This window comes from Leptinotarsa decemlineata, unplaced genomic scaffold (genome assembly GCF_025532065.1).
Source record: "Leptinotarsa decemlineata unplaced genomic scaffold, Ldec_3_MD MMD2_tig00026336_RagTag_RagTag, whole genome shotgun sequence".
Taxonomy (NCBI): domain Eukaryota; kingdom Metazoa; phylum Arthropoda; class Insecta; order Coleoptera; family Chrysomelidae; genus Leptinotarsa; species Leptinotarsa decemlineata.
The window spans coordinates 11,825,283-11,846,334 of NW_027412692.1; the positions used below are offsets into that span (position 1 = coordinate 11,825,283).

A 21,052-nucleotide genomic window follows, 5' to 3' on the forward strand; every position below is an offset into this window, starting at 1 on the left:
GTATCAATAATTCAATCAATTCTTAATAGTATTCAGAATATACCCCAATTTTTATTGATTTATAAATTATTATTCAATACTGAAGAAAAAGTATGACGTTCGCACCCGCATCCCCAAATTCAACCACGGAGCAAGATTTGCCGAAAACATCGCCGCTGTCTGTGAGAGTGTGCAGGAGAATCCGAGGCAGTCGATTTCGCGTCGCTCACAAGAACTTGTCCTTTCACAGACTATAATTTGGCGAATTTTGCGTCGTGACTTGAACCTGAACCCGTTCAAAATTCAACTGACCCAGGAACTGAAGGTAAACGACCATAGACAACGTGTGTTAGCTGAATGAGCTCTGGAGCAGTTGGCAACTGGCCCTAATTTTTATAGAAATCATCTTCAGCGATGAGGCCCTTTCTGGATGAATGAATACGTGAACAAACAAAATTGTCGAGTTTCAGACGATACCAATCCACATGAGATCCAAGAGCGTCCGATGCATCCTAAAAAAGTCACTGTTTGTTGTGGATTCTGGACTGGCGGCGTCATCGTTCAACCAGAGCCTCGGTTCTGGTTGAACCACTAACAACTCTAATCAATATATGCCTGAAAACATCAAATGTACCATAAAAATGGATAATGTCAAAAGTCTGCCCAATTTTCAAAAAAGGAGATGAAAGTGAGATAAAAAATTACATCTATCCTGTTCTATCTATCATATGCAAATTTATAAAGTGTTTGTGATGCTTTTTGAAAAGACAATCTATTGTCATGTCAGCTACATTATTAGTCCCAATCAACGCGGTTTCATGAAACGACGTTCAACCATCACCAATCTTGTAACAATCACTGAATGTATTGCACAGGATATTGATTGTCAGTCTCAGATTGACTGATTTTTCTAAAGCGTTCGACAGACTTGACCATAGTATCGTGCTCAACAAGCTTTCGACTTTTGGGTTATCCAATGAATGAATTACCCTCTTCAACCATAAGCAGTACGTCCAACTCAAAATCCTCAAATATATCGAATATATAGCCACATGTGGTGTACCACAAGGATGAAACCTAGGACCCCTAGTGTTCAATATGTTCATTAACGATATCGGAGCTGAGATTGATGTCAATTTCCATTTATACGCAGATGACTTGAAACTCTATCACAATATAACATGTTCTAATGATTACGAACGTCTCGCCCTGAATTTTAATCGCGTTGCTACATGGTGTCGGAAAAATAATCAATCTCTCAACATATCCAAATATAATGTAATGTCTCACTCACTGAAAACGAACTTGAATTTACACTACTACGTCATAAACAATCAAGTTCTGGAGCGTCCTGACACGCTCACTGATCTAGGTGTTACTTTTGATTCATCCCTCTCTTTCAATAAACATATTAACACTACTCTAACAGCTGCTTATCGCATGTATGGATTCTCAATTAGAAATACATAAGACTTCGAAAAAGCTTCAACATTCAAATTACTTTATTTCACTTTTGTTCCATCTAGGCTGGAATATGCATATGTTGTGTGTAGCCCCTACCATCAGGTTCATATAAATCAACTAGAAGCCCTACAGAGGCGTTTCCTAAAATATATGTCTTTTAAACTTGAAGACACGTATCCTATTGTAGGAATACCCTATTATGAATTGCTTGAAACTCACAATTTTTGTAGACTCGAGGTAAGGCGTAAATAGTATTAATTTTTTTTTTAATTCAAGGACATAAACAATATCATTACCTGCTCTCAATTGTTACATATGTTGAATTTTTGGGTTCCTAGACGGTTATCTAGGAATAGTCTCACATTTTATCTCAACACTTCGCGTACAAATATAATGAAAAAATCTCCAATTTATACAATGTGCAACACCTCTAATTCTGTTAGTCATGTCCTAGATTTATTCAACTGCCGAATTATACAAATCAAAAGACATTTCTTAGCTAGCTGACAGTCGTGTTTTCTTTTTTTTTTACATAGATTCACAAACTATATTATGTAAGTTCATATTTGTAAATGCCACTGTTTCTCCCTATTCTGTAGTTGGGTTCATCCTGTAGAATAGTGTATGAAATAAATAAATAAATAAACAAATAAAAAAATAAATTAATAAATATTTCTTTGAGAACGACGGTGGGTGGCTAGGCCATCACTGTAAACGGCGAGCACAAAGGGTCGATGATTACCAATTTCTTTTGGCCTAAATTGGATGATCTGGTTACCAGCCACATGTAGTTTCATCAGGACGGCTCTACGTGCCACACAGCTCATGCCACATTCGATATTCTGCACGAGCAATTTGAGGGCATACTCATCTCACGTGGAGGGGATATGAACTGGCCACCGAGATCACGCGATTTGACCCCGTTAGACTTTTTCTTGTTGCGTTAGTCGCAGGTGTATGCAAATAAGCCGCAAACCACAGCGGTCTTCAAAGCCAACATAACCCATGCCGTCGGTCAAATTCAGCCTGATTTATACGTCAGAGCCATGGAAAATTGAACGTTTCGGATGCGTTCCACCTAGAGAAGCCGAGGCGGACATTTGAAGGACATATTTCATATATTCCATACATAACGGCATCAATAGGTCTTTCAAACGAATAAAAAATGTTGATATCTCACGCACACTTTGTTTTATTTGAATTCAAAAGATATTTTATTCATTTATTCATTGAGAAAATACGTTCAACAGGTCATGAGAGCCAATAATACAAAATGAAATGCTTATGTTAGTCCTGAAAAACAAAAATCAAACATAAGACGAAATCTAAATTAGCATTACATACCATGTAACATTAAAAATCAGTTATGTAGTGTATTATATAGTGCTTTCTTAAACTGAGATAAGGGTAAGAAGAAAATATCGATATTCTTCTAGACTATGCTTCTACACATATATTATTATTTGTTCGATATGTGATGAGAACGTTAGTTTTTCATCAAAGATAATACCCTGATCTCTCGATTCGGTAATTCATGCCAATGTTATATACTATCCAATTAGTAGTTATATACTTATTTGTACTGAAGATTTCCTTGCAAAAGTCATAGTTTAACATTTGCCTATGTTTGATGATAATTCATTCTTCTGACACCAATCATGTAACTCAATGATATCGTTTTGTAATGATATACAACCAGAGTAGTCTTCAATCTCCCTGAATATCTTCAAATCATCAGCAAAAAGAAGTGTTTTAGAGTTGATACTATCAGAAATGGCATTAACAAACAGAAGGAGTAATAGTGGACCCAAGTTTGAACCTTGAGGAACCCGGAAGTTGCAGTGAATATAAACGATTTGATTCCTTCGTATTCCACAAATAATTTTCCATCACTAAGATATGATTTCCGCAGATATTGGAGGCTCCTCAAAATGCCAAAGCTTGATAATTTCATGAGCAACTGATGATGTGAAACCCGATCGAATGAAAGACCCTAAATTCCTCTTAATGAGAAAGAGAAAGCTTCAGTTCAGGCGCTGTTTATTACTGACACACAATTGTCGTCACTAATTCAATTTGCATTTATGTTATCTGTATTTTGAATCAGAATGGCAAATATTCACTTCCCAATTATCACAAATTAATGGTTTTCCAGTTCGAAGCCATTATATATTATTCTAGTTGATGGAAATGATTGACCTCACTTTGTACACACGAACAAGAATCGTCTCCAAATGTGATCATGGGTACGCTTAGCGCCTCTGTGGATGGAATGCCGAAACACATTGAATCTCTTTATTTTATGAAGAATCAAGAGTGACTTAGGTCCGGTGTTTTCGTCAAAATTATTTACATGGGAAGGGGTCCAAGTGATTTATATCCATCTTGGTGAGAATCGTGGCACTTTTCGTAGTTGAATAAGGAAGACTAGTTTATGAAGCGATCTCTCTTCATATCTTGGTTTGAGATGTCTTTTGTATCAACTAGACAGGATGATAGTCAGTTAGTTATGCTTTATCCAACTCTTTTACAACAGTTTAGCAACAAAAGAAGTTTGTTTCGACAAAAAAGTTCAATAAATGAAACTATAATAGATTATAATAATTCTAAATACATATTTGAGTATAGTGAATCTACAACTGATTCCAAGTTGATGGATAACATAAAATTAACAGCCATGCTGCCAAACTGAAACTGTGCAAAATAACATACTTTTTTTTCTACCTCTTAAAAGCCATCTGACTTGTCTATTTCTTTCAAATCTTGGAGAAACAATAAAGCCTCAAGGGCTTATTGCGTTTTTTCTCAACTTTCCATGACATCCATTGTCATAAGTTTGTTAGCTGTACTAATCTGCTGGATGTACTACCTGGGCTCAAAAGTCTCGGGCCTAGCACATAGATGGTGCTGGTCTTATTGCAATCGTCGCTTTTTCAGTTAGTAGTAACCTTCAAAAGAGAGCTGTTGAAATTTCATAAAATTGTGAGTTATTGTGAAACTACATGAATTAAACTTCGAATTGCTTCCACATCCACCGTATTCCCCAGATTTGGCTCCCAGCGACTTCTGGCTGTTCGCAGACCTCGAAAAAATGCTCACCAGTAAGAAATTTCGTTCGAGTGAAGAGATTATTGCTGAAACTGATGCCTATTTTGAGGCAAAAGATAAATCATTCTACAAAGATAGTTTGAACTGCTAGAGCGGCGCTGATGAATAAAGCCAATTTTGAACAAAAAAAACATGTTTTCTTTCTCAGGCCCAGAACTTTCCAGCCCATGTGTTATATCAAATTCATCAACATATACATCTAAAAATTTTCCAGTTTCTGCAGTACTGTCTTCAGTTAATCATTATCAAATGTAAGAGTTTTCTATCCAGTATGAAACCTTGCAACTGGTTGAAACGTAAGTCATTACCACTATAAGAGGCAAATAATTTGTTCATATATACCAACTTTGCATTTTTTTTCTTGACGATTATCATCTAAATCTGATTTAATTTACATAAAATCCCCACCGTATGCCTTGTACACTTCATTTTTCAAAATATTCTCTATCTATATCATTAGCGTAGAGTATAAAAAGGATAGGACCTAAAATTGACCCCTGCGGCACTACCATTTCGAGTTTGAGTTTTTCTGAATGGTTTGTTAGTGACACATCATTATATTTATGTGTTATGCTCACAAACTGTTTTCTGTTACGTAAAAAACTTGAAATCCATTGAAGTACAATACCCCTGACTTCATATGCCCTCAATTTCAGTAATAATTTATCATAATTGGCACAATCGGAAGCCCTACTGAGGTCGCAAAAGACCCCAACAGGACTCTCGCCTACCTCAAACAGGTTTACAATGTTTTTACGAAAATCAAGACTGGCTGACATCATCGACTCGTTCTTCTGGAAACCATGCTCTTTATCATTCAGATCCATTAACAATCTGATTCCGTACTGAAGATTTTGGTTGGTATCCAGGATTTGTCGTGGTCTTTGATTGTAACCGAAACATCTTATAGAGTTAGTTTAGAGACAAATTAATTAATCAAACTATTGTCCTGGTATTTCCATAAAATAATGTAAGGAAATTCCTTCGGATTTCGTAGCAGATGAAGAAATGTTATTACGTGTTCTTTTGCAAATTTTCTCATGCAATTCAGTTTCTCTAGAGTTCTTCAATCTCTTCTTTTGTTTCAGCATTCTGAAAGCAACTCAAAATGGCGGCAGCACAACAGTATTGCCTTCGTTGGAATAACCACCGTACAAACTTCATAAACGTCTTCGAGGAACTCCTCCGAAGCGAAATCTTCACCGATGTCACCCTTGCTTGCGAAGGGGGAGTCACCATCAAGTGCCACAAAGTAGTGTTGGCCGCTTGTTCCTCCTATTTCCAGACACTTTTCACTGATGCACCGAGCAAGGACCCTATAGTAATAATCAAAGATGTCAAGCACTCTGAACTCAGTACAATACTGGAATACATGTACAGAGGGGAGGTGAACGTGGCTCAAGAACAGCTGGCTGCGCTTCTCAAGGTAGCCGAGTATCTCGAAGTCAAGGGGCTAGTAGAAGAGAACAGGTCGAACAGAGATAGGGATAGATGTCTCGAGAAAGAGGAGCATCCGATGGAGCACTCCCCATCCATCACAACTTCCAACCCCACCATGTCAAATCCAGTTCACAGCAGCAATAATTCCTCTCCTCATCACTTATCTTATAGAAATCATTACAACTCATATGCCACCAAGCCCCAAGAATCCCGAATGAACCTTCCCATTTGGGCTGGTTTACCTCTACCTCCTCATCCTGCCTCTGTACCTAACCCCAGCCCGACTACTTCATCGATGCTCAGCGGGTGTTACGATAGTGCTTCTTCAGACATGTCCCCACTGAAAAGAAAGAAGCTGTCCAGTTTGTTGATGAACAGAGATACCCCTATTCTGAGAACAGTCTTGGGCCAAGCTCAGGCTGACTCATCTCAACCGGTCAGCTTGGTGTGTCATCCAGAAAACGAGGATCGTTTGAACGGAAACGACGACAGGCTAATGAAGGTGAGTGTTTTATATAGTTGGGGCAACACTCGGAAATACATGTTTACCTTATTTAGAGTATGATAACCAGTTCTGACTTGCATCGAATGTTCATACAAGTTGCGTGGAAGTAGCGGCGCGTACTCGCGGTATTTGTCATTTGTTCTTAGTTATTCTCATGATCAACTCGTATTGTTTTACATTTATAAATAGCCATTGGAATTAAGAAGCAATGAAAAAAGTATTTTCCTAGTTGGTGACATAAATTACCAAATAACCATCAAGTTCTTGCAGTACTTTTATTTAACGTTCGCGAAGTTCAATTTACTGTTAGTGAAAACGTAAATCTTGTCTTACGAGAGTGTATTATATTTTGGAAAAAAGTTAGAATCCCTACTAGAGCTGTACCTAACTGTAAAAAAAACTTGTGGATCTTCACCATGCTTGGAAGGAGTTGCGTCTAAGTTAGTTGCAGCTTTAGACGGAGGTCAATTAAGCATAAGGGATTCTGTTTATATACATCAGGCTGTAGTAGAAGCACTAGACCTTAGCTGTGATTATTTTCTGATAAACAAATCTTCCATTCAATAAATTCGCACACATTTAGAAAAGATAGAACTGAAATTATAAAATCAGATGTGCAGAATGATTTGCCTGAAATGGTGAACGTTCACTGGGATGATGCATTTGTAATATAATGCATCATAAATTTGTGCTGATATAATTAATATAAATCGACATTAATTAATGAAAACGAAACTATGTGGCCATTGCTCCTAAAAACCAACTTTTTAATGATAAATTGCCGTTATTTTTGAAATTCGATAAAAGTAGGTACCTACTCTCGTGTTTCGATTTTAGGTCAATTAATTTCACATAACATTAATTTGTACTTTATAAAGTATTCTGTAAATACATTATATTAAATTTTCAGAGATATCATGACTTAATAAGCGCATTTCCAATTATTAGGCAAACATGTTTATCATATTGAAAATATATATACATTTTTTAAAAACGAACTGAATCGACTGAATCAACTGGTGTTTATACCTGTCAAGACATATTTCAACTTGAAAGGAATCGGCAGACAAATCATACCTACTCGAACGATAAAGTTTGACTGGGTCAAACTTTTGTTGATCCACTAAAACGTTGATCAACTTGATTGATCAGGTTCTCACTAGGTTTTCCTTTCAACTTTCGTTTATCAACTAAACTTGACTCGTGAGAACGCGTCTTGAAAAATTGCCGGCATCTCACGTTTGTATAGCTCTAAGTGATGTAGGTACTTACTGAGTAATCATCCAAACAAGATCTCTCACTGATTAAGCGCAAATGTTCACTGTTCCCACTGTCTTCGTTTCTCACTTGTAGAAGAAAATAAATCTAAAGTATGTGTTTCAATGCGTTTTTATTAACACCGCCTGCGTAATCGTTCGTTACTTCAAGTGTATGGGTGGTTGCATATGACTTCGCCATATATGTCATTGCTCAATGCTCATACATGCCGTTAAATCCGTAAACTTATGCATCAAAACAAGCGTCTGCTGACAACAGTCATTTCTCAAGGGCAAATTGAGCCACTGCACATCTAATGTCGCAATTCGTCATCATTTATCGTTAGCACTCTATTTTGGGTTTGAGATTGATTTGTGTACATGATAATGGTGTCAGAAAGAGTCGTGGAAAGCGAAACACGACGGAAAATATTGCCCGATACACTGTTTCAAAAATTAATCTGATGTACCGACTTATTGAAAGAGATAAAAATTGGAACCCGATGAACCTGTCGGCCTGAACGGAAACAAAATATTCAACATTCGAATATAATGATATCGAATATGAGATGAATAAGGTATTAGAAGCTTCTGAAATCGATAAAAGCAAACTTCCAGTGAAAATTACCAAAATTAGTCGCTGGACTCGAGAAAACTAGAATTCAACATCGTAGTGTCCCATGGTCACTTTTCAAAGACTAACGGGGGCTAAATGAACAACAACTCATCTGTGACGGAAGGCAGTGTTTTCCTTAAGCATAACCGTGGCAGTAGAGAAGGCGATAAAAGCGAAGTTCCAACTACCATGGCGACAGCTGCAGCCAACGCAGTAGCCTGTGATCATTCAACTAGCCCCAACCACCACGGACACGCTAGGAGTCCCAGCCCGAGCAGTACCATGCTCAGGTACATACGACACGTCAATCTGTCCCTCTCTCCGTTATCTCAAAGCGATCGCCACAATTTACGCAGAGAAAAAAACGAGCATGGAGAGGACGAAAACCACGTAGAAGAACTCTCCTTGAAGCGGAAAGAGTCTCAAGAATGACTTTGTCATGAAACCTCACGTAATATAAACAGCTTATCAAAAAATCTTCGAAGATACCCAATACTTATCAGGAAAGTCGTACGTTGTCTAAATAGATCTGTATGTCTCGATCACATTGTTCTAGTAAATCAAACAAGTTCTATCTGTATTTAACTCGCTTGCATCACAACATCACTAATAATTTCTCATTTCTTTTCAGCATATCAAAAATGAACCTTCCGAAGACGCTCAATCGCCTTACACCAATTTCACCCCTATGAACCACGAAGAGGACCAATCCAAACTGGCCATTCCGTCTACCTCACCGCAAACTTTCAGTCATGAAATGAGAGGTGTATCATCTGGCATTGCTACCTACGTTCCATCTCAAAAGCCTGAATGGAAACGGTACAAACAGTACACCAGAAACGATATCATGGCAGCCATAGAAGCAGTTAAAAACGGCATGTCCGCCTTACAAGCGGCCAAAAGTTTCAAGGTGCCATCTAGGACCTTATACGACAAAGTGAAAAAGTTGGGAATCACAACCAGTAGGCCGTTTAAGAGAGGTACGAATGGAAGTTCAAATTGTTTTCCTTATAATGCTGCTTCTTCCTACGGCGGTCACCTTACAAAAACCGACGAAGGATCAATGAACAACAACTCAGCGATGATGGAAGCCAGTTCTTTTCTCCAGCATGCTCTTGATAGCAGAGGAGGTGATGAACGCGAAGCACTAGCTGCCATGGCGGCAGCTGCAGCTGCGGCCCATGCAGTAGCCTCTGGCCACTCAACTAGCCCCAACAACCAAGGGCGCGCTAGAAGCCCCAGCCCGAGCCCTACTATGCTCAAATACATGCGACACAACAGTTTGACCCCATCCCCTGCACCTGGAAGCGACCACCACAATTCGCATAGCGAAACCAATGGCAGCTCAGAAAGAGATCACGAGGATGACGAAGACCAAGTAGAGGACCTTTCCATAAACCGGAAAGAGTCCAGAGAATCCACCAGGGTCATTATGCCTCCGATGAACCAGATTTCAGCAATCATGAAAAAAGAGGAACTTTTGATCGACAGCATCAAAGCGGAGGCCAGGAGAATGAACCTCGAGTGTGAAGGCGAATAAATCTGTAAATAATATGGACTCGCTGAGAAAGTTTTAAACCGGTGTTAAGTTTTATGATATATAGTTTATGTATGCAACTACGGATTGACTGATGTTCAGTGCAATATATCTAAAATAACTGTGGTTGTCCACCCGTACTCACCCTTAATTATTAAGTTGTTTTAGATAGAGGGAGGTGAGCTCGAGGTACTAAGCTATACGTTATAGTTTGTCTCAAATGAGCAGTCTTCATCAATATGTCTTACATAGTTTCTTGAAACACTTTGACTCATTTCAGAAGTGTGCCATGAGACAAATTAAACTTTTTTCTTCTTCGTACCGAGGCTCACTAACCAATAGATTTTTAGAAGTAAACCGAGTGCCTACAATATCACGTGCAATGAGACCAGCTCATATTTTTGCTACAAGTTCCTGAGTAGGAGCCCAACTCATAAGACTGATAGATTTTACTACTTTTTTATATGAGACTGATGAAAAAGAGCAAGAAGAATGGTCCCATGCTAGATAATTATACAGAATGTTCTGTTTTGAATTTTTATTGGGGAAATTCTATTCAGAACATTCCGTATAAGCAGGTATTTGTTTATCTTCAGGATGTAAATACTTCTATGGATTGCTGAGGAGCATTAAGCCTTATCAAGAGGCAGATACATGATTGTATTAATCAAAATTGGTTCAATTTCGAATATTTTCGACATTTTTTTATATACCAATATTGGGATATCTTTTGCATAGAAAATCGAAGTTAGCAAAGCTGATGAATCGGTAGTTTGGCGCTGTTGAACCTGTCTTGATTGAATGCTATTCATGTAATGCCAGACCTCTATAAAGGAGAACTGTTAAAGAATAAAAGAGATAAGTTCAATGTGATTATTATGACATTTATGTGGTTTTGGGGATTTTAGGAATGTATTTTATTGCAAATAATAGAATAGGTAAAAATTGTAAGATATAATCTGGCTCAAATTTTCAGCCATCGGGTATTTCATAGACTCAACAGAGAGCTGTTTTTATGTCAGAGTGTATTTATCGCACTGTTTTCAAATTTGGATCAAGTTTTACAGTTCATAGAATGTTGGTTAAAGTGAATACTGCCTTGGTTGGCAACAATGGATTGTTCAGCTATGAAGGCCATTTCAATATATTCATTTATTCCCATTTCAAGTTCCTGTCAGCCGATAAAAGTGTGAGTGTTCACTAAACCACCATATATCACAGTGCTTATCGCACGTTGCCATATGTCTTATACGAGCGGCCATTTTTAGCCATAGCTGTGATTTTCTAGACTGAAATACACGATTGTTATCACAGACCAATATTCACCAAGTTTGTAGACTGACTGACAGGTCTAGTCTATAAAAATCATGCAGCTCATTACATACTAACCAAAAGTGCAATTTTTGATGTTGCCACCACGTTGAAGTGTTATTTATTTACTATTTTTGATTGTTAACAAGACTGAGACTTTGATTTTTATTCCCACTTGTCGAAGGACTGAATTGATATTTGCCTTCATTTTTAATTTCCATTGAAACTTCGTAGAAACATTTTTGGAAAATTAACATTTCTGTTATGCTAATCTCACCCTTAAACTCTTCATGCTTCAATTAATTTTTCAATCAGTCTATCGAAAAGTGGAACACAACTAAATAAAGGACCAATCGAGTAAGTAATGTGCCTTTAATAGCGGAACACACTTTTTTGAACATTCCATTAGGTTTTATATTTGTCACAATTTTTTCAAAATTATCAAATAAATTATTTAACCACCCTGTCTCATTCATATGTTGTGTTAAGAAATCTATGCCATTTGATTTAAGACTGATTATTTGTTTGTTTATTGTTATGCAAGTATTTTTAGAATTTTGTTGAGTGGGGTCGTCTAAAAACGAATTTTTCTCAGTTATTGAATAGTAACATTTCGAATGCGTTTTTGGATTATCCTAAATCTACCTAATTTAAGATCTCTTACTTACCTACATAAACCCAAAGTGCTGATGAACTACCTCAACTTCATTTTTATTTTAACAAACTGTATATATCTTTAAAAATATATGTTTCTTATATATAATATATCTTACTACGTACCATATCAAGGCATTATCCTATACTGTTTTTTATTTTCTGCTATATACACAACCGTACTGTTGAAATAGGTTTTTATTATTTAATTTTACATTTTTTTATGTATATGTTAACTGTTAGATATAGTTCTATTTACTGATTGCACTGCACTAAGTGATGCATTTTTATTATTAGTGAAAATAAAATATATATATTCCGAAACAAGTTTTAATAATAGTAATAATAAATGATTTTATTGAAAGGTTACTCAGTACAAGAGAAACTAACCTAACCTAACAAATCGCAGAATTCAACATCTGCACATGATAAATCAAAGCAGATATTGCTCTTCCATCCAACCAGCAATCTTTTGTCCATCTGTCAGTTAAACTCATTAACATCCAAGGCTGAAAGAAACATTTTTCAACAACATAAAGTATGTCCAACAGAAAACGAAATAGCATCGAGACAACATACAGCATCAAATAGATATGTTCTATGATTTTTTGACCATGTTTGGCCGTATGTGTTTATTGAAGTGATATCGAGTGGAAGATCTAGTTGAAAATTTGTTCTTTGAGGAATGAATACATTGAAAAACTACATATAACTTAACTTATTCGAGCGTGTATTCAAAAAATATTCGTAGTGACGTCATCAATAATAAGATATGCCAGAATGGAATGATTCAATTTGTGTCAGATATCAAATTCAATAATAAAAACAAACTTTCCCATTTTCTCTAACCTCAATTAGAATCGAATCAATGTATACAGCTTCATTTTGTACATCCTTACAACGTTTTTGATGAAATGATGTTTTCAGCACTTTATAAGCTATAACGATCAAAATAAAGCAGAAACTGACGTAACGTAACGTCAAATTCCGTTTCATAACCAACCTCACGCTAGTTTTTAATCATCGTGAATACGTTGCAAATCATCATAGTTGATGTGACGTCAGCGTCAAATCACCGGTAAAACCGACGCCAATTAGGACCAGGCAAAAACGGCCTTCGTCGACTTCATCCAATCTCGAGCAAACATTTTTTATGCTGACGGAAATAATCGACGGACAAATCTTTTGAAACAACCAATAATAAGATTTCAGGTCATCCGACACAAGCTAACTAGAAATCACGAAATAAAAAGTAACTGAAGTCGATTTACTTCTACATTTTATTTTGAAATTTTCAATTACCTCCTATCGGATGGCCTGGTAATTACATTGCCAATAAAACGAAATCAAAAGTAGGTAGAAAACAAATTAAGGACCTAATATTCTTGAGGTCAGAGGGAAAACGTGGGTAACGTATCTATTAAATATAAAATTATTGTTCAATCGCTTTGCAGACACCGACATTAAGAACATTGTAGGCCCCTAATTTGTTTTGTTCTGTTGATTTATTTAGTGTATATGGAAAAAATTAATTTATACTTTTGAAGATTTTTTATGAAATTATTCAATTTTTCATTAATTCCTTCCCATTTGAAATAGTAGACAAGTTATTGTTTGTTTGACTAGATAATTTATGATAATAGTCCGTATATATACAATTACTTCTTTTAAAATTGATTATTTCCTTCCTTTCGTTGGAAAGGAAGCGAATTTTGTGATTCATTCAGAAACGGAAGTCCTTTTGATATTGGTCAAAATATAAGTAAGTACAATGATTTCAGGATATGTTAACCTCTTGGGAGGAGTGCGCTGTATATTTTCCAGCTTTATGCCATTGTATGGAAATTCATTAGGTACGGTGGTTTACCAAAATAATGCGAGTTGCCATGTTTTTGTATTCAAATGATTCGAATGAATAACTTTGAAGCAAAAAATCCTCAAACATGATAACAGTACTGAATAAGTCGAAAAAATAAGTTCTACAGGTATCTTCACGAATGGAAACCAAGTCTGCTTTCTCAGACAATGTTAATAACAATCAATTACAGATATTCAATTAACAATGCCAAACTGTCAATCTGTCTGTCTGTCTATTTAAGAATCTGTTTTTCCGTTAACCAGCTATCGCACCACTGCGAACGACAACCCTCAGTTGTCGAAACTTGTGCGAGCTAAGGACTAACGTGGTCTTACCTTTTAACGTGCGATTCCTAACAAGTTGAACACATATAATAATATGTCCTTTGTGGCAATATTTTAACCGTTTTCAATAATTTCAAACTTTTGAAAAAACTTTATGAATTTTCAAAAATATAATATTATGTATAATTATAGGTTTGGGATTCAATAAGCAGTTGCTTACTAAATGAAAAAAGATGGGAGATTTTCGGTAAGAGACTGTCGTTTTCACAATACAAAGAAATATTTAAAGTCCCACGCAAAATCATATTCATAACTATCAATCATTTCTGTTGACCGTAGATTACACTTATCACACTTTATATTATAAACAATCGGGAGCACAGACCCTCAGGTTTATCGTTAATGAAAGTCTAAATCCAGATCAAATGCGAAATGTCGCATATTTGTAAGTATAAAATATACATTGATGTCTTTATCGTTTCCGAGAAGAAGATACAAAGTTCGTTCAAAGTTTAGTAGACAAAGAATATTATTTATTTGCATATAAAACAAATGAACGATTTACGTGCTACTGATAAACAGGGTGTATCGTAAGTAATGCTTTCTTGTTTTCGTGAAGCACGTTGTCAAAAAAGTTTTGATAGAAAATTATTTTTTATTCACTCCTTTTGATGTAATTAAAATCAAAATAATAATTACAGTGACATCTCAGAGCTATTATAATGCATAAAAGTATAACAAAAGGAACCATTTACCATATATTGAGACAATTTTGCGTTTTTAAAAAAAATGCGTCTACCAGAATTATTGTATCTAGAGTCAATATAAATGCGTTTATCAAATATATTCATATAAAATTTCAGAACATAAAAACTATTCCAAGTCTTTTCGCTATCTTTCCAAAACCAAAATATAAATTTCTTTCACTCTGAAGTGATTTTGCTTCCTTTCACTCTAGTATCTACATTAAATACTTTTTAACTTGAACACATTATGTAGCGCCATCTATAGGCAGCAAGTTTGTAATGACATATCAAATCGTTGATTCATTAGAAATCTTTAGTTGTAATTTGTTCCCGCCAAATGTTTATTCGCAACCTCTGCTCGATATGTTTTGATTGAGCAAAAGGGCAAATAAATTTTGCCGGGAATGGCCCAAACTCGAATAAGATAGTGCCAACAAAACGCACCTTTCATAGAGAGGACGAATATTTGGTCTTATTTCTCTTCAAAACACAGTATTTGTGTTTCGATAGCTGTGTCCATTGAAAATTTTAGTGTTTTGACTGCTCATCATCCATCAGCCTCAAAGAATTAAACCTGCTTCAAAAAAAAAATAACAAGGCGCCTAAAAATCCCTGGTGTGTTTATAAAGAGATCCTATAAGTTTCAGCATCACATTCAAAGAGGTGCTGACTACACTTAAAAAGTGACACTTCGTGACAATGCAAATTAGCAGTTCAATTTCCAATGTTATATGAATTTGGGAATGAACTGAAATTAACTGAGAGATTTTTCACATTATGATCCATAAATCAAGGATATGAATAAAATACGAGCGACAAATTTCGATTCTTGCTCTATCTATCATTATGTATACAAAGTTGGGTCAATCCCAAACAGAAAAAATCAATTGTCTTCAAATACCTGTTTTTCCATGCATCTTTCTCTGGACAATAGTGTAATCCTTTTTTTATCTTTATTATATGTCTGAACACTACTCTCCATTGCATAGTGCTGTCATCTGTTGATGAGTAGGTCAATTTTTAATAGATTCATTTCATAGGAATAAAAATTAAAATGGAATTTTCTCTTAAATAAATTATAACTTTTGAAATGACAATATGTTTCGTGATAGAAGTGACACGTTAAAAGGTAAGACCTCGTTAGTTCTTAGCTCGCACAAGTTTCGACTTCGGAGGGTTGTCGTTCGTAGGGGTGAGATAGCTGGTTAACGGGAAAACATATATAGTGAAACGTAACAAATCTGTATGACATCATTTTAATAATCATTAGTCGTGAATGATCCTAAAAGCAATAATTAAGATTAGTAAATATCTACAGAAATGAACGTGAAGAATAATGTTTGAAAATAAAATTAAAAAATATTCCCCAAACCGATATTTATTTTAAGGCGTATTTCATTTAGCATTCTAGTAAAAAATTAAATGTTTCGTGAACCATGATTTATCATTAGGATACCCACAACTGGTGAGTAGAAAAGGAACAATGGTCATATGCGCCTGAAGATACGAAGCAACGACCATCCAAAATAGAGAGAGAGAGAAAATAGAGAACAACTAAAATGGGCCTGTCAGAAGTCATTTGTCATTTGACATCCGACGTCTACTTTCTTTAAATTTGTGTCTGTGAAGGAGGTATGTTAGAAAGTAAATTTTTTAAAAACTCATAATCATCCTGTTTTCTAGAAACGTGAATTGTCCATACAAATTTCACAAAATTTTGCCATTTTCTGTTCTTATCATATATTCAGGTATTTTTCACTGAAATTCTCATCAATATAAATAAATATTAGTCGTCCTTTTTTAGGTTATGTTCATAGTTTATATTTCTCAATTTTATTCTAATTTGCAATTAAGTCATATAAATATGAATGAAAACGTATGTTTTTTAGGTCGCAATGGCAAAACAGAAGGGAGAAAAGAAGGGCAAATCTGCCATCAACGAAGTGGTTACTCGTGAATACACAGTGAACCTACACAAAAGGTTGCATGGTATTGGCTTCAAGAAACGTGCTCCTAGGGCTATCAAAGCCATCCGACAATTCGCAGAAAAACAAATGGGAACTCCAGACGTTAGAATTGACACTAGACTTAATAAACAATTGTGGTCTAAAGGAATCAGGTTAGTACTGTTATTTCAAAATGAGACTTGGTCTGATCACAATTATTTCTATAAGTAAGGAAGAAAACTTACGTAATTATTTCCATAGTTTTTTAATAAATATTGGGCTTGCATATTTTTGTCTGCTGTTCACGAAGCTGATCGAAATTTAGCTCATCAGTCTACTTTCTAAGATAGAGCTCCAGTGGTTTGTCCGCCAATTAGTTTTTATATTAGTGTGTATTTTATAGTGAGCCAACCTCATTAGTTTTTATATCCAGCAAGTAAAAATGGTACGATGTTTTGAAAGCAAAGTACTGGAAAACTTTTTAATTTAGTTCAATGTGTTTTCCCCTTTGGAAAATAAGTGCATGTAGCTAATGAAATTACTTCAAACTTTATTCAATTCTGCTTGAAACATATTTCAATCGTATTGCCGCCAATATATCAAAGCTACTGAGCTTCATATTACGAAACTGCAAACTATTATCAATCATTTCAGTGAGAACGGTGTTTGTTGCCTTATTTCAAGTTTCCTTCCATCATATAAACTGTGGAATGCACTCTCCTATTGATCGTTCAATTAGAATGTTCAATGATGAAAACTTAAATCTAAAGATCACAGGAAAGGCCCGTCAAAATTCAAATGGAAAGGTACTTGGAAGATTAATTATACACCAAATTGTTAATGTAGTCACTTATTACTTATATGTATCCTTTATATTATTCTCGTCATTTATCTCTGTATTTTGAATTGTATAATCTATAATTCCGTTTATCTCAGTGCTTTTGCTCATCTTCACGTGCTTGAGTTCACTTCAAGTCTCACTTCTACAATTTTTAGTCTTTTCTTCGATTTTCAAATTCAATATGAATAATCATTACATTACATGCTTGTACTATTATGAAAGGGGTGATCTCGTAAATAAGTGAATTTGTTTGCTCTAGCTGAAAGTTCGTGAATTTCAATCATCAAATACTGCATTGGTTAGTTTAGTGCAATGCTCATTGTTTATGAGATGAATACTAAGTTTTTGAATGTAACAAAAACATTTTGAATTTCAGGAACGTTCCTTTCCGTGTCCGTGTTAGACTGTCCAGGAGAAGAAATGATGATGAAGATTCAGTCAACAAACTGTATACTCTCGTAACATATGTTGCAGTGCCAACATTCAAAGGACTTCAAACTGAAAATGTTGACGCAAGTCAGGAATAAATAAAATATAAAATTATTTTTAAGTAAGTTGTGTTTTATTCTTTCACGAAAGCTAACTGAAGCTGAATATAGTCTCTGTAATATACTCAATGATAATATTTCACCTGACATGTCATGGGAGAGATTCATTACAATCAAGGCTTGAAACAAATATTTGTGTGATACATTTCAAGTGTTGTTGAACCCTTGTTTACAAATATTCTCCAAAGTAAAAATTTTTTATAAGAAGTGTGCTTTGAGAAGACTGCTACATTTCTGGTGATTGGAAAAAGTGTCCATTTTAGACAATAGTATGACATCGAGAGTGCTAAACTTTTTTGTTTCAAATGTAAAGGGGTCTTGTGATGTGTCCTTTGATACGTATTTCAGTTCTCTATACAAATTCATTCACTATCTGACATAATGAAGTCTACAAACTCATTTCTTACGTTGAACAATGTTGCTGGATGCAAATACCTCTTATTCAATCTATGAATTCTGAAATAGGCTGGGTTGTGTAACACATACTTTAAATTCCATGAATCTCCATAAAAATCCTAGGAGGTCATATCAGGTGATCCATTCTGAGAAAATATTCCTATATATGCAATGATTTTGGATAATTTTCCTCAAACTTTATTCGAACCAGCTCTTGCTGAAATGTAACGTCAGGTAAAGTCATTTGGATTTTCATGAAATATTGAGTATGACAGTATTTTATGGTTCGGTTGAACACTCTTCCAAAAATATTAGTACTATTACACCATACCATGGTTGGACAAAAAACTCCAATAGTTTGTTAAATTATCACCAAGTACCATCCTATTTATTCCAATAATAAACGGTATCTAGTATAACATACGAAATTACCACAAAAATGTGCCAAAATATATGAAATGAATTTGTAAACAGACTTTATTGTTGTCAGGAAGTGGATGTTGAACATTTATTGAAATAAAGAGAGGTAGTGAATTTTGAATGAGTTTTTTATTGAAATCAGATTTTAATAAGAATATAAAAGTACTACTAGCCCAAGGACTGGTTTGACTTCCAAAAATAAAACGATGTTTGAAAGAATATTGGAAGACCAACTGAACAAGTTATCCACAATACATAAACATATAAATAAGAATGAGTATTTTGGAAATCTTGAATTATTAACCTCTGCCATCTACCTACACAGTAGGTTCTGGTAAATGCTTGCCGGAACACAACTACTTTCCCGGGGAATAACATGCTGGATATTGAATTATATTCAATAGACATTTATGCAAGATACCTCACAGATGTTTCTAGTTCATCCAGCAGCAGGATCATGCTGAAATTATTTTAGTAGATCACCTACAGACCCGCTTTGAGGTATTACCTCTCATCGGTGCAAAGTATGTATATCTCCTCGGTACAGTCTTCAGACACGCTTTGATATAGGTAAGTATAAGACACAAACTTTATTTGATAGGCTTCAAAATAAGAATAAAAATATAAATAAAGTGCGGTTAAAGTATAAATATAATAGAGTAAATGTATGTTAAACTATATTAGCTTGTTAGGCTGGAAGTGCTGGTAGTAGCTTCTAGTAAAATCAACCATCAAGTCTGCTTGGCATTCTGGTAAATCACCCACACATGTACCCGGTGAACCCCCATACCTTGTGAAAGGAGGAACAACTGTTTCCGGGGCTAAAACAGTATTATCTTCAATAACACAGCAATCCTTGAGAGTACATCTGCGCCCCTGAAAATTAACGATATTCAAGATACAGCAAAAATAAATGATATCAACTCACAATAACGCAGTTTTTTCCAATATAAACATAATTGCCAACAATTGCAGCATTAACCAGGGATTTCTCACCGACATATACATGATCGCCCATTGTGAGAGGGAAGAATGCCACTCTGCAAGCAAAATTCAAACAATATATGGCAGATTCAAATATTTAATGAAACTAAGTTTTACAAAGTATTATAATAAAGTATTATCAGAGTGAATATGTTGTTAAAAAAAAGTGTATTGAAACTGAGGTACATTGAAAAAAGAATAATATATTTTAAATCCCATTTTTGAGCAGACGAAAGCATGGTAAACTAAAACTAGAAATTGATGAAATGGTTGAATTTAGAAATGAAATTGAAGATTTAGTAAGAAATTCAAATGTGCAGTAATATAAAAGGATGAATGGAAGCACAAAATACCAGTTGTTTTCAAAGAAAATATTTACTGTCCCGATTAACCATTTTTGGGAATGTGGGAATAAAAGGGATTTGTGCCACTTAATGTTCTGATTATGATTGGCTTTGAACTCCCTTCCACAATCCCTTTATTATTCGTTCTGACATTTGGTAACAGCGAGTAAGAATGATTTGATCATTAGTGGTTTTGCCCAAGTTTTCGAGATGTGTTTATTGCAGTGGAATGAAGATTATTTCGAATTCAAATCACCCCCAAATATCAGCTTTATGCCAATGCCATAATTTAAGTACTTCATTCTTATTGCTTTTCCTTCATTGTGAATTTAATAGATAATACTGACTTTACCCTTTGCTGAACTTTTTATAAGGTGGTCTGAGAACAGCTTCCTTGCTAATAATACAATATCTTCCTGTCTTGACATTAGCTAAGTCGCCTCTAATTATTGCCTCCGACTGCACAATAACCTTTCCTTGTAGAATTATGTTTTGAGATCCACATAGTACTGTTTGTCGACATACTTTGTTTCCTGAAGCCTGAAGAAAAATATGTTAATGTGAGAATGTTAGGAAAAAATAATGAACTCACAGTTTCGACATAATCTCCTTTATTGTAATTTATATCTCGCAACTCCATAATGCCTCCTAAAAATAAATATTTATAATTCAAACCCAGAAAACAATTTCATAACCTCAACTAATACTGTCGATGATGTATGTCCATTGTCCATGTCAACCACGGATCGCCTATTTTTTAGATCCTCTATAGCGCAATGATATGTTCAGTACAATTGTACACAATTCGACACAAC

General features: G+C 35.1%; 3 protein-coding genes and 1 long non-coding RNA gene across 6 annotated transcripts in view; 2 read left to right on the plus strand and 2 right to left on the minus strand.

The window, feature by feature from the left end:
* Positions 1-7,990, minus strand: part of LOC141485795 (uncharacterized) — a 224,889-nt gene extending 216,899 nt beyond the window's left edge. The window contains exon 1 of the long non-coding RNA XR_012467462.1: positions 7,769-7,990. This is a non-coding gene — a long non-coding RNA (uncharacterized lncRNA). The remainder of the gene's footprint in view (positions 1-7,768) is intronic.
* Positions 1-12,000, plus strand: part of rib (BTB/POZ domain-containing protein ribbon) — a 69,768-nt gene extending 57,768 nt beyond the window's left edge. For both annotated transcript variants that reach the window (XM_074183306.1, XM_023169321.2), the window contains exons 2-3: positions 5,640-6,493; positions 9,000-12,000. In XM_074183306.1, the coding sequence (XP_074039407.1) occupies positions 5,660-6,493; positions 9,000-9,908 (1,743 nt within the window). In that variant the 5' untranslated portion in view covers positions 5,640-5,659 and the 3' untranslated portion in view covers positions 9,909-12,000. The remainder of the gene's footprint in view (positions 1-5,639; positions 6,494-8,999) is intronic.
* A 4,245-nt stretch (positions 12,001-16,245) lies between these two features.
* RpL31 (Ribosomal protein L31) lies at positions 16,246-18,099 on the plus strand. Of its 2 annotated transcripts, none has more exons than XM_023169342.2 (3): positions 16,246-16,390; positions 16,648-16,877; positions 17,922-18,099. In XM_023169342.2, the coding sequence occupies exons 2-3, from the start codon at positions 16,654-16,656 to the stop codon at positions 18,070-18,072; spliced, it is 375 nt and encodes a 124-aa protein (XP_023025110.1). In that variant the 5' UTR covers positions 16,246-16,390; positions 16,648-16,653; the 3' UTR covers positions 18,073-18,099. The 2 variants fall into 2 exon arrangements, with proteins under 2 accessions (XP_023025110.1, XP_023025115.1); XM_023169347.2 differs by having other exon boundaries at positions 16,371-16,506.
* Positions 18,100-19,498: 1,399 nt separating this feature from the next.
* DCTN5-p25 (Dynactin 5, p25 subunit) lies at positions 19,499-21,017 on the minus strand. Its single transcript, XM_023169331.2, has 5 exons — positions 20,939-21,017; positions 20,830-20,885; positions 20,590-20,777; positions 19,838-19,949; positions 19,499-19,785 (listed from the first exon to the last, which is right to left on the minus strand). The coding sequence occupies exons 2-5, from the start codon at positions 20,875-20,877 to the stop codon at positions 19,585-19,587; spliced, it is 549 nt and encodes a 182-aa protein (XP_023025099.1). The 5' UTR covers positions 20,878-20,885; positions 20,939-21,017; the 3' UTR covers positions 19,499-19,584.
* Positions 21,018-21,052: the final 35 nt, after the last annotated feature.